This window comes from Melanerpes formicivorus, unplaced genomic scaffold (assembly GCF_026170545.1).
Source record: "Melanerpes formicivorus ecotype bairdi unplaced genomic scaffold, bMelFor1.0.p_v2 SCAF_62, whole genome shotgun sequence".
NCBI classification, from domain to species: domain Eukaryota; kingdom Metazoa; phylum Chordata; class Aves; order Piciformes; family Picidae; genus Melanerpes; species Melanerpes formicivorus.
Window position 1 is genome coordinate 286,488 of NW_027142414.1, and position 12,357 is coordinate 298,844.

At 40.5% G+C, this 12,357-nt stretch overlaps 1 protein-coding gene across 1 annotated transcript in view; it reads right to left on the bottom strand.

The window, feature by feature from the left end:
• PLEKHH1 (pleckstrin homology, MyTH4 and FERM domain containing H1) overlaps positions 1 to 12,357 on the bottom strand; it is a 60,156-nt gene that overhangs the window by 4,715 nt on the left and 43,084 nt on the right. The window contains exons 20-26 of the mRNA XM_068162064.1: positions 11,704 to 11,801; positions 8,991 to 9,168; positions 8,444 to 8,599; positions 5,746 to 5,846; positions 4,276 to 4,417; positions 2,638 to 2,780; positions 1,439 to 1,568 (exon numbers count right to left, since the gene is read on the bottom strand). Coding sequence (XP_068018165.1) covers positions 1,439 to 1,568; positions 2,638 to 2,780; positions 4,276 to 4,417; positions 5,746 to 5,846; positions 8,444 to 8,599; positions 8,991 to 9,168; positions 11,704 to 11,801 — 948 coding nt within the window. The remainder of the gene's footprint in view (positions 1 to 1,438; positions 1,569 to 2,637; positions 2,781 to 4,275; positions 4,418 to 5,745; positions 5,847 to 8,443; positions 8,600 to 8,990; positions 9,169 to 11,703; positions 11,802 to 12,357) is intronic.

A 12,357-nucleotide genomic window follows, 5' to 3' on the forward strand; every position in this document is an offset into this window, starting at 1 on the left:
TAAATGAAATTCCATCAGTGTGGTTAAAACTGGACAGAGCAACAAAAAAGGCAGTTCTGCTATACTCTTGTTTTTAATACCACTCCTGTCAGCCAGGCAGGCAGTGAAACCTGTTGGTTTCTTTAATACCAATGTACCCAGTATTATTGCACCGCTGCAAATGTTCTTTCTTACTGATTGTGACAGATGTACATCTATTTTCTCTTAAAGATTAAGTGTCATTATAGCTAGTGATAGGAATCTTTCCTGGGAATCTGCTATTACAATAGCTAATGCCATAAGCTTGGCCATCTAACTATTTAAAAGTTATAAAATATGCTAATTGAAAATATCAGCATTATTTGGAACTATTCTATATTCTGCTTCTTCAGTGTCAGTAACCTCCAATACCAGTAACCTCTTCTGCTCTCACGCCTGACAGTAGCAGTAATAGTTATTTTCAAAACCTTCCTCTATATTTACGCAAGGTCCCTTTTATCCTTAGACTTTATTCCATAACTATAACAGCTTTGTCTTCAAAGTAGGAGATGTATTACCATGAGCAAGGTTTATCTCAGGCTTTCAAGAAAGGATGTTTCTGCTGGGTTGGTGAAGATGGTTAATGATGTTAAGATTTCTCAGACAGACACTCAGTGCTAATACATTACTTTAGGCAAAGGTAATAGGTACAGAGCTCTAGTCTGAAAAGAGCTGAAGGATGGTACAAGCTACTGGGAGCACTCCCTCCAGCTGTTCTTTGCTTTCCCCCTAATGCCAGTGGGCTGACAGCTTACCCAGTAGGTGCTTTAGTTTTTTGCCTTTTTGTCAAGCAGAGAGTGGGACTGAAATACCCATTCTCCTTTTAGCTAGCATCAGCTGCCAGGTGTGATTTATGAGGGACTCTGCCTTTCCACACCCCTACTGGTATGTAAACAGTATTTTTTAAACAATCATTACAGCCTTGAAGGCTAGGGAAATTTCTGCCTGAAGAAATCTTGGCAAGGTTTGTAAGGAGAGGTAGTACCCTGTTATGATCAACTGATGCAGACAGGGAACCTTCAGTGTTGAACACTAGCAGCCTCTAGTGTTCGGAACAGATATCTCTTCTTTTGAAAGATACGTGGTATCAAACAGAGCTGCTCAGAACAAAGCATTGTTAATTTTTTAACCTTTCTGAAGTAGAAGCAGTTTCAACCCCTGTTACCAGAGATCATAGGTATATCCCTATTCAGAGAGTTTGGTCTCCCGAGACAAAACAAAACAAAACAAAACCCAACCCAACCCAAACCAAAAACCCCCACAACAAACAAACAAACAAACAAAACCCACACACAAACACAAAAACCCACACAAAGACAAAACAAAAAACCAACACCACTATCCCACAAACAAACAAACAAACAAAACAGCACAAAAAAACCCCAACAAACAGAGAGAGAGAAAAAAGGGCTCCAGTTACCTTAGCAGCAAATATTTTTGTCCCAAAGAGAGGCCATTTCCGGGCCACTGTCAAATAAATGCGAATGCATTCTGGTGGAGAGCATCCCTGCAGTACTATCCACTTTGTTGCCAGCCTGTCAGCCAGTTGCCTTTCAGAACCAAAGATGCAAGACAGCATTATTTACTAGTGTCTTCCAAGGAAAGGTGAGTGAAGTTGTAACAGTTAATAGGTGAACCTCTTATTCCAAAAAGGCTGTTCTAAAGAGTACAATAGAGAGGTCTTGTAAGCACTGTCAGCTATGAGGGTTGTACAGCCTAAGATTATTTTAGCAGTTTCCCTACTCCCACAATTATTTTACTACTAGTGACACTGTAATGCCCAGGTATCCCAGTCATATGTGGGTTCCTCAGTGGTGTATAGATTAAACAACTGTAGCCACAAACACTGAGACAGCTGTTACTGTAAAATCCTTCCTAGTTTGTCTTCACATTCAATTACACTCTCACCTTCATCTTAACTTAGTACTATGCTCTATGTGGGGTGGCTATATATATTAATTCACTGCTGATGTGGTTCACTAGGGATGGTTTGGCATCTGTCTTACTACATGCAGATGGAATTTGCTTCCAAAAAGAGGTAACTGTGTTAGTCCCACCACTTCATCGGTAAGTAGCTTTGGATCTGGGAGATGACCATTCTCTTTAAAACAGTTAGAGGTGAGCATCTGAACTCTGTACCTGAGTACATCAGATCTCTGCATTGTGTGAGATTTTCCAAGTCAGAACATCAAAAAGCTCTGCCAAAAAATGTCCTACCAGAATTGCCACATGGCCTGAAGCAGCCCATATGTGCTGGCTTTATGGCTCATTGCAAACGTCAGGCATCTGGATTCAATTGACACTTGGGGAAGAGTAAAACAAAGCTCAGAAACAGAATTCATCTGGGACTTAGGTTAGAGTTTGTTGGAACCAAGATGCCTAATTTGGAAGCAAAAAGCTTAAACTTGTTGTCAAGAGAAAAATTAGTTGGTGACTTGGCTCTTTTTATATTCTTTAACTTCTGTTTTCTTTTAAAGGAACCTTTTCCTGACACTTGTGTTTTAAGTTTCTACAGCAAATAATTTTGACAGGGTTCCTTGAAACTTCTTGCATATAAAGAGAGAATTTTGTGAGTAAAATTTGTTTTCAGTGCAAAGTCTAGAAGAACCAAGAATTTACCTGAGCTGCTCAGGAGTAATGTTTTGCTTGTAACATTTCGGGTAGAATTTATCTAAGACCTGGTGGAGAAGATGCTGCATTTTTGATGGTGATGTTCCCCCAGGACTTGAGGATCCTGATCGATCCAAATCCCCATATTCCACCTAAGGCAACATAATATAGTACAATAGAATCACAGAACGTTAGGGGGTGGAAGGAACCTCGAAAGATCATCTAGTCCAACAGCCCTGCAAGAGCAGGATCACCTAGAGTAGGTCACACAGGAACGTGTCAGGTAGGTCTTGAATGTCTTCACAGGAGTCTCCACAACCTCTCTGGGCAGCCCATTCCAATGTTTTGTCACCCTCACAGTGAAGAATTGTTTCCTTACATTCACATGGAACCTCCTATGGTCCAGCCTGCACCTGTTGCCCCTTGTCCTATCATTGGACATCACTGAGAAGGACATGACTCCTTCCTCCTGACACTAGCCCTTTACATATTTATAAATATTAATGAGGTCACCCTTTGGTCTCCTCTTGTCTAAGCTAGAGACCCAGCTCCCTCAGCCTTTCTTCATGAGGCAGATGTTCCACTCCCTTAATCATCTTTGTGGCTCTGTGCTGGACTGTAACAAGCAGTTCCCTGTCCTTGAACTGAGGGGCCCAGAACTGGACACAATACTCCAGATGAGGCCTCATCAGGACAGAGTAGAGGGATAGGAGAACCTTTCTCAATTTACTAACCACACCCCTTCTAATACATCCCAGGTTACCACTGGCCTTCTTGGGCATAAGGCACACTGCTGGCTCATGGCTGAACTACGGTGTTTTTGGTGCAGAAGAACATTCTACGTGTTCTCGTACTGATAACTACAGTGTTTCTCAGTCATGCAAAAAGACACCATTGAGCTGCAGAGTTCTGTCTGTAGGTTTGTAAATGTATACAACAAAGCAGCTACTGAAGACGTGACTGGCTAAGGAATTCCTCACTGATCTAAGAAAATGAAACAGTATCTTGGCCAACTACTTGTTGTAGGGAGATACTTCTGCATAACTGCCAAGCTTTTGGAGTTTGTTTTCAATTGGCCAGTTAAAACAACAGTGTGTTTGTAAATAGTTTGGACAACCTTCACAGTTTCTTCATCTCAATTTACATGGTTCAAACAAATGCAACAATCAATTTCAGCTCAGAAAGAAACTGTTATCCTGCTTATCATGTCCACAACCCATATCATGTGTTTTATGTAGTAAAACCCTAAATGTCACTCTGGAGATGTAAAGAGGATGCTAGAGGGTGCTTTTCCTGAGTAAGAGACATTAGCAGTGCAAGAGGGAAAGTTTTCACTTAGTTTAATTCCAGTAGTCATACTATTTCCATACCTCTAACTAAGGCACTAATTGGAGCAGTTCTGGAGATGGTCCAGCTTTACGGAGTTTTTCCAATATTTTTCTCCAGCAGGAATATCTTTTGCTATAGGAAAATTTGCTAACAACATATGTATGCTGATATAATGTATTTGGCATGGTACATCTGAGACTTAATAGATGAAAATTCACTTTTGATGTAAAAGAGAGCTGATTAGTCAAAGATATTCATGTGTACAGCTGATGTCTCTGGAGGACAAAAGAGAGAATTTCTGCCCATAGCCATCCTCACCTGAGCCATCAGAGCCACCATTTCCAGAGCTAATTCCTTATTAACAGGAAACCTTCCACTGGCAATTTCATTGCTGACTTGGAAGGCCAGCAGCAACCGCTCACGGTCAGTCTCTCCTTTGGCCTGGCTCCGAAAATAGAGCCTAAAAAGTAGAGAGGATTGTAAAGGTGAAAAGGTATTGTGAACTGAACATAGAGGTGAGAACTTAAATCAGCATCAGTAAAATTAAAAGTAGGTTTGGGGTTTATTTCCCCTCCTTCTCCAAAGTGTACTTTTTATATTGCCAGGATACTAGACATCTTTGGAAGCTGAGGTGCTTCTCTTATGAACAAGATTTAGGCAAAGAGGCTCAAAACATGCTTTCCAGTTCTGGAAGCTGTTTGAATTCTCTAAGCCAACAACTTCAGGATGGTGAAGCCTTATTAATCACAGGTCAGTTGGCATCCATCCATCTCCATCAAGCACACACAGGATATGGCCTTCTCTGCTTATCACAGAATACAAAACTATGTCTGCTCTACCACCATTAGAACCATATCGACCTTACACATGTCTTATCAGAGTCCTTGGTGTCAGAACAGCCCAGCCTTGGAAAGACCTTATCAAAACATCCTTGCTGTCCAGTCAAAGCAGGTTCCAGTCCAACAAAATAATACTGCAAAGTTTCACTCCTGAAATGAACACTGCCTTCTGGGTCAAAAGCAATAACTTTTGCTTCCACCTCTGTTAGACCAACTAACAAAGCTGACAGAAATTTGTTACACCGTTACAGTTAACAAAGTCTTCATGCTTTTGTCTCTTTTTGGTTTGGAGTGGCCTTTGTTTCCTCTGCAAAGGGAATTCACATGCAGAATGCTGTTCCTTGTTCGCATTACACAGCTCTCTAGTCACTGTACTTCAGACTTCCTGTCTGTATTATTAATTATGAACTTGTTCCAGTTTTTGGTATAGATCTTTGTCTTGTACTTCCCTTCACTACCATGTGTCATGATCTAACTTTTAACATTTCTTTCTTTGTAAAGTCTGGGCACTGCTACTACATGTCTCTTCTACAGCTCATGCAATTTAGAACATTGCTCTTGTCTCTTTTTAATCTTTCTGATTCTTCACTTAATTGCACGTTTCAGCACATTTGTTTTCCACCGGTAATTTTCCCGCAGGTCTCTCTTCCGCTCACCTAACACACAGTATTTAATCATGTTTTAAAATCTAGGTAAATGAAATGTTGCCAGGTATATCTTACTGTGCTACAGCTAGTTGTTTAACACTTTAAAGTGTATTCTTCTATTGCAAAGTGTTTTGGCTTTCCCTCTAGGCCATATGCCCTCTTTTATACATGTACCACACATAAAAACTAAAATAGTTTTGGCACTAACAGTGCTATAAATTATTGGACATCTATGGAGATGTGTGCAGTCTAGAAATGTTTAATTAGCAGCAATAGTGAGGCCATCCAACAAAGCACAGTACCTGTTCTTATAGGTCAACTTCACAATTCTTGTGCCACCTTCATATTTCCCAGGGTGCAATTCCTTTAAGGCTTGTTCCCATTTGGAAATGACATCACAGATCTTTAAAAAATATAATGGAAAGGGGAGAGAGAAACCGAGATGAAATGTATAGTCAAGGCCTGAGGGGGAAGTAAGTGTAAAAAGTGGTGTGGAACACAGAAGATAAAGGAACAGACTGGATCAGCATAAACACAGCCAAAACTGACCAAACAATTCCTTCTTCTATTACACAGTATGGAAAAGTTAAAGTGTTCCAGGGGAAAACTCCAACTCTAATCTGCAGCTGGGTATGTGTAACTGAATTCTGGTGCAGCAGCTCTGTGTCTGTGTTAGCAAGTGGCAAAACCCTGGAGGAGTAGATCTGTCCAGTGGAACACCTAAGAGTGTATGCCCACACTACAATTTAGTCTGGTCTAATGGACTGAAAGCCTACTGCTACTGGATCTCGTCTTTCGTTTCATGTTTCACATAAAGAGAACCCATTTCACACTCTCTAAGGTTGCTCGTGAATGTGAATCAAAGCATGGTTATCAGTACTAACTGATAGACTTGCTTCAAAAGTGCCCTCCTGAGCCAAACTAAAGCACTGTTGTAGCCTCTGGCTAGCAGCTGTTTACATGCGAGGCTAAACCAAACCCTTGGACATGAATGTCCAAAATTTGGTCCTAGATTCCAACTTTGTAACTTGGACATATTTTTATCAGTAGCATGGTTAATTCCTTGGTTCCCTTCAGCTCCTTTTGGTTATTCCAGTCCTTTTACAACTGGTCTAATAAGGCTCCTGCTTCTTTCTTGACAGCATCTCAACAAAACGAATGTGAACATAAGAAGCCACATGAAATACCTAATCAGGTATCCAAATCCTCTCTTATGAAGCTACTGAGGTTGCCTTGGCAAATAAATTAAAACCAGTTAATAATCAGTCAAAGTAATGCCTTTGATTGTCTCAAGCTCCTCCTTTTGTTCTAGCGTCTCATCTCTCCTGATGGTGGTTACCAGCAAAACTCCAGATTATCTGATCTATGCCAGGCAGTAAAAGTGAAGTATATAATTTGGCAGTGTCTGTGGCAGTTTCCTCTTCAAACCATCTAATTTAAAGTTATCTATATCTTCTCTCTCCATTGGCCAATATGAAATTTTACTGTGTAAACCTGAAATGTTTATGTTCCTTACAGGTGTTAGGGCCTCTTCAAAGCTGCTACTAGCACTATTCCTCCATCACTGCTATATGACAGATTATTCTTCCAGATTAGTATCAAATTCTGACATGTCTCATTCATGGCTGCTAGCCTGTTCCCTTAAGGAAATCATCCAGCTGCAGCATGAGTAAAAATCTCCATACAAAAGACACAGTGATTAACACTTTATCTGCTCTCTTTTTCCCTTGATCTGAGGCACTCCTCTCTTTTTCAAAGTGAAGATATATTCAGTAGAACTTTCTCCCCTAAGTATACTCATCAAGAATGAAAGCCTGAATTAACTGGAGATAGCTGTGTGATACTTCATAATTCATTAAATGGGATTTATATAGACATGCCAAGAGACTCACAGCCTAACATAAATTTGTCTCAATTAGGAGTGTCATATTTGATGTTAGTTGGGATATCAGATCATGCTAGCTAGCTCCATCATTTAATTTTGCAGTCAAGACACATTAAACTTTAAAATGTGCTAAAATTCAAGTTAAAGACTTTTAAAAAATGGACAGATTTGTCACCTACTAAAAAAGAATGTGCTTTGTCTTAATTAATATCTCAGACTAGACTGAGCTAATTATAGACTCATAGAGTCATTTGGTTTGGATAGGACCTCTAACCTAACCATTAACCCAACCATTAATCTAACACTGCCAAGCCCATTACCAAAGCATGTCCCTAAATGCCACATCTACATGCCTTTTAAATACTCCAGGGACGGTGACTTAGCCACTTCCCTGTGCAGCCTCTTCCAATGCTTGAGAACCCTTTTGGTGAAGAAATTTTTCTTAATATCCAAACTAAACTTCCCCTGGTGCTACTTGAGGCCATTTCCCCTTGTCCTATCACTTGTTACATGGGAGACCAATGCCCACCTCACTACAACCTCCTTTCAAGCAGTTGTAGAGAGTGAGAAAGTCTCTCCTGAGACTCCTTTTCTCCAGACTAACAACCACAGTTCCCTCAGCCACTTCTCCTAAGTGTTGCTCTGTAGATCCTTAGATCCTTCACCAGCTTCATTGCCCTTCTTTGGACATGCCCCAGGACCTCAGTGTCTCTCTTGTAGTAAGAGGCCCAAAACTGAACACAGTATTTGAGGTGTGGTTTCGCCATTGCCAAGTACAGGAGGACAATCGCTCCCCTAGTCCCAATGGCCACACTATTTCTGATACAAACCACAATACTGTTGACCTTCTTAGCCACCAGGGCACGCTGCTATTGACCAACACCCCCAGGTCCCTTTCCACTGTGCAGCTTTCCAGCCACTCTTCCAAGCCTGTAGTGTTGCATAGAGTTGTTGTGACCCAGTTGCAGGAATGAATATTTTATCTCTGAATTCTAATCCAAACAGCCAATACCCAAGTGTATTTGATCTTGCTGCATTAAGAATAAAAAATATTAGCCACTTAGCAGCTCTCAAATATGTATAATGAATGTAGCAGAGGCAAAATAAACTCAGACCTTCATGTTGCCCTGCAGACAGTGTTCCAAATTCTTGCCAGAAGGATCATCTGTGAACAAAGAAAATCCCATGTGGGATGGCTTCCTCATTCCTGTCTCCTGGTTGAGTCGCTGGATGAATTCATCAACTGTGGAAGAGCCATCAAAACCTACAACCTGCAAAGAAAGAGGAGTTGAGGATAACCACAGCACTGGTAGGTATCACAACTACTGATCCCTGGTTTCCTACAGATTGATGTCTTAGGATTGGCTGCCAGCTCCTGTGGTATCTTGCATATTGTATTAATTTACATTGCTTGCTTGCTTGTACTGAGACACTTAAGACATCTCTCCCTTTTCCCTAACTACCTTTTCTTCCGAAGTTCTGTAGATCTGGGGCTGGATTCCTTTCATTTTCTCAGGGAAAATCACTAAGATGTTAGGTAGAAGAAGTACTATCTCCCAGTATCTCACAGAAATAAACAACAGTGCCACCCACTCACATGAAGGAAGCATGTTACAGTGCAGTCCTCTAGTGCCCAGAAGAAAGGCAGCTATGGTGGCTCACCTGGTAGGTTCCGTTCATGAAGTGCACAGGGATGCTGAAGGGGAGTGAGTGGTGGTAAGGATTTCTCAGCAGGATGGATACAATCTCCATCCGGGAGGGCTTGGCTTCCCGTTCCCCAGTCTGTACAGTGCGGTCTACTGATCTCTGGCAGTAGATGGCATACTTGCCTATCTCACTCCTAGGTGAAGAGGTGGAGATAAGCCACAAACATACTTTGAATGCCATGTGCTCTTCCATATCCCATGTATTCCTCCCATTTCCAAAGTATTCCTCCCTCAGGGTTTTGCTCAAAGAAAGATACATCTCTGTGCAGATGTTCTACTTCATCCCAACAGCCTAACAGCTGAAGCTGAAGTGAAAAAAGCTGCAACACAAACCTGAGCTCTAGGGATCTGTAAAACTAAAATAGGCAATGTACTGTCTGGGAAGTTCAAGAGCATTCCGTGCTCCCAGATGGATTGCATAGAACAGGAGTATCCTTTTCTCTACCCTGTTGACATTATCCATTAAAGCAGGACTACTTCACCCTCAAGCTCACTGTCATGCCAGTGGAATTTACTTACTATCCTGTCAAGTTCACATAAGTATTAATAATAGGTTGTAACACATTAGTCTCACAGGATTATATGAGTTGTGTTTATCAATTTACAGAGTCATACAAATTATACATTTCCATGCATTAACCCTGCCTGTCAACCAAGAGACTCAACAAAGATTAAAGCAGGCTCGGATTGGCTGGTAATTCAGCACAGTACAGGGATAGTTACTCATATGATTGAGGTTACTGTTGCCTGAAGAGAGTGTTCCACTGAAAAGCACCAAAAGGCTACAAGTGTCTCTAAAACCAGGCAAGAACAGTCAATTATACCTTTTGCAAAAAAAATTAAGAATGTAGATACCAAAGAAGTTCTGAAATGAAAGGGTTTATATGGATTTCAAACAGTGCTATCACTTTGCAGGGGAAACTACTTCTATCCAAGATGTCAAGAGTTCAGTACATGATTAAATATCCAGCTAAATCCCTGCAAGCAACATGAAGTCAAGAGCTCTGCCTTCTCCCTGTAGCAATATATTGCTCATCTCCCCAGTAAAGTGTCTAAATTATTTTCAAATAAGGAATCTTGCTTCAATAAAAAGCTATTGCACCTGGCTTCAAAATGCTCCTGAGTCCTGTGCCTTCTAACTTAGAACTGGTTACATTTTTTCCCTCTCAGAGAGGGGATATATACTCTGAAGTCACCTTTCACAACAAACAATAGCTAGAAATAAGATCTAGTATAAATCTAGAACATAGGCATTATGGAGTGTGTGTCTTGTTTGCTGTATGAAAGGGGAGAGCATGTCTATTTAACTGGTCAAAAACCAGCCATATCTGCTTCACCTAAAGAGACATAAGTATTCTTAAAGCTAGGCTGAAGGAGCTAAGCTAAGTCCTATTAAGCAACCGCTCTAAATTTAATCTAAACTACAGGTGAATGTAAGCACAGTTTGCTGTAATATTTATATGGGGTTTTTTCCTAACCCTAATAATTGTTTTCTGTCTGGATTTTCTAAGTACATCTCTGTGCTTCTGCTTGAAGTTTATCTGTTGATAAAATTACTTTTGACTAAGAACCTGGCAGACCATCAGCATAATATTGCTTGAAACTGACACATGAAATCAATTTCACAGAACTCAGCACATCCTTAGCCTCCTTAGCAGCTCCACAACTAAAGCTGAATGGGCCAATTTGGGAGCTGGTAGTGCATGAGTTTGAAGAGATGGTTTCTAATACTGGCCAGACAATCCCTACCATGTTGCCTTAGCCTATGGAGAGAGAGTCTGAACATCAAGCAGTGCCTGACAGCTGTAATTCTGCTTCCGAGAAAGAATAGCACACATGAGGCACCACAGGAGAAAAGAAAAAACAAACACAAACTTGCTAGGATGAGTATACAGATTTTTCCTGCAACACCAGGAGACCTTTAGTCTCCTGAGTTGCAAGGCAGACCTAGGCTGAGTATTTGAATAGGAATATTTGTTTGAAAAGAAATCACTCTTTTACCTATGTCTTCTTAACAGTGTGTTGTTGGAACAGACAGCTAGACATCTCTATCTGTGACCTCCCCATGAAGGACACAGTGAGATATGGTACAGACCAGATCACCATGGAAACAAAGAAAGAATACAGCATGAACACTGGAGAACGACTTATTGCTGTTACAGTAGGTCTTGCACTGATTTCTTAGAGGGGAAAGTATTACACCAAAAAGTTAAGAGAAAACAATACTAGCAGATTTCAGGTTTGTTAGTTTTTCCTAACTTCATAGGGTGCCCTGAAGTGTTCTCCACTTCACTTTTGCTCTGTCAGTATGCCTGCTAACCTAACAACAGACTATAATAATCTCAAATTCTAATAATTAATTCTAAATCATTATTTTGCTCTGTCTTTCTGTTAATAACAGGAAGAAGCTGCATCAGCAAAACCAGTCCTTGGGTAGATCCAGTTACATCTGCAGAATGTTCTTTTGCTAGCACAGGTCACTCAGTTTGTGAACTGTCTTAGTATAAGTAACAAGTTAATGTGAATGACTGAGGAGGGTGAGACTGATAATGCTGGAAATCTGCTTTCTCCATCACATTTTTGCAGATGTGAGTTCTAAAATTGCTTCCACCTTTATCCTTGCACAAGGCAATCAGCTTAGCAGAAAATAACGCTGTTGTGCTCTTTACCTGGGATCTGCATGTCGCTGAAAGTGCTGTTTGATATACCAGAGGAAGTGATGTTGAGGCAGGAATAGAGGAGCACACAAAGCCAGGAGTTGCCAGCACTGCAAACATAAAACTGGACGTCATTTTTGTTCTGCACTTGTCTGTTCTCTTTCATAGAATACTGTAACCAAAATGTTCCATGATGCCTAGTGCTTTGGCGAGTGACCATTTTGTGACATGTAGTCCAAGAGGCTTCAAAAGGAAGTGATGATCAGAGGACAGACAGCTCTTTGGTATCTCAGCCTGGACTCTAAGAGGCATTCTAAATGACCAGCCACTTATGAAAATTTTGAGTAATGTAACCAGAGATAAGTGAACAATTAAGACTTAAGCTAATACTTTTTTCCCCTCTTTGTAACTGCAAACCACAGAGAATACACTGGGGAATTTTGTTCCAAATTTGATTTGCCAAAAAATTATAGTGCAAAAATCAGATTTAATCCTTGATAGTAACATTCATGATTTGCATGCTGCTGATTAACTAAAACAGAAAACAAATTCAATAGATGTGACAATCATAGCTAGCCAACACAAGCCATGAATTTTGACTCTGAATGTGCTCTGAACAGACCGTTTGCAACCAGTAAATGGTTAAATTCAAGATAAAATTTATTC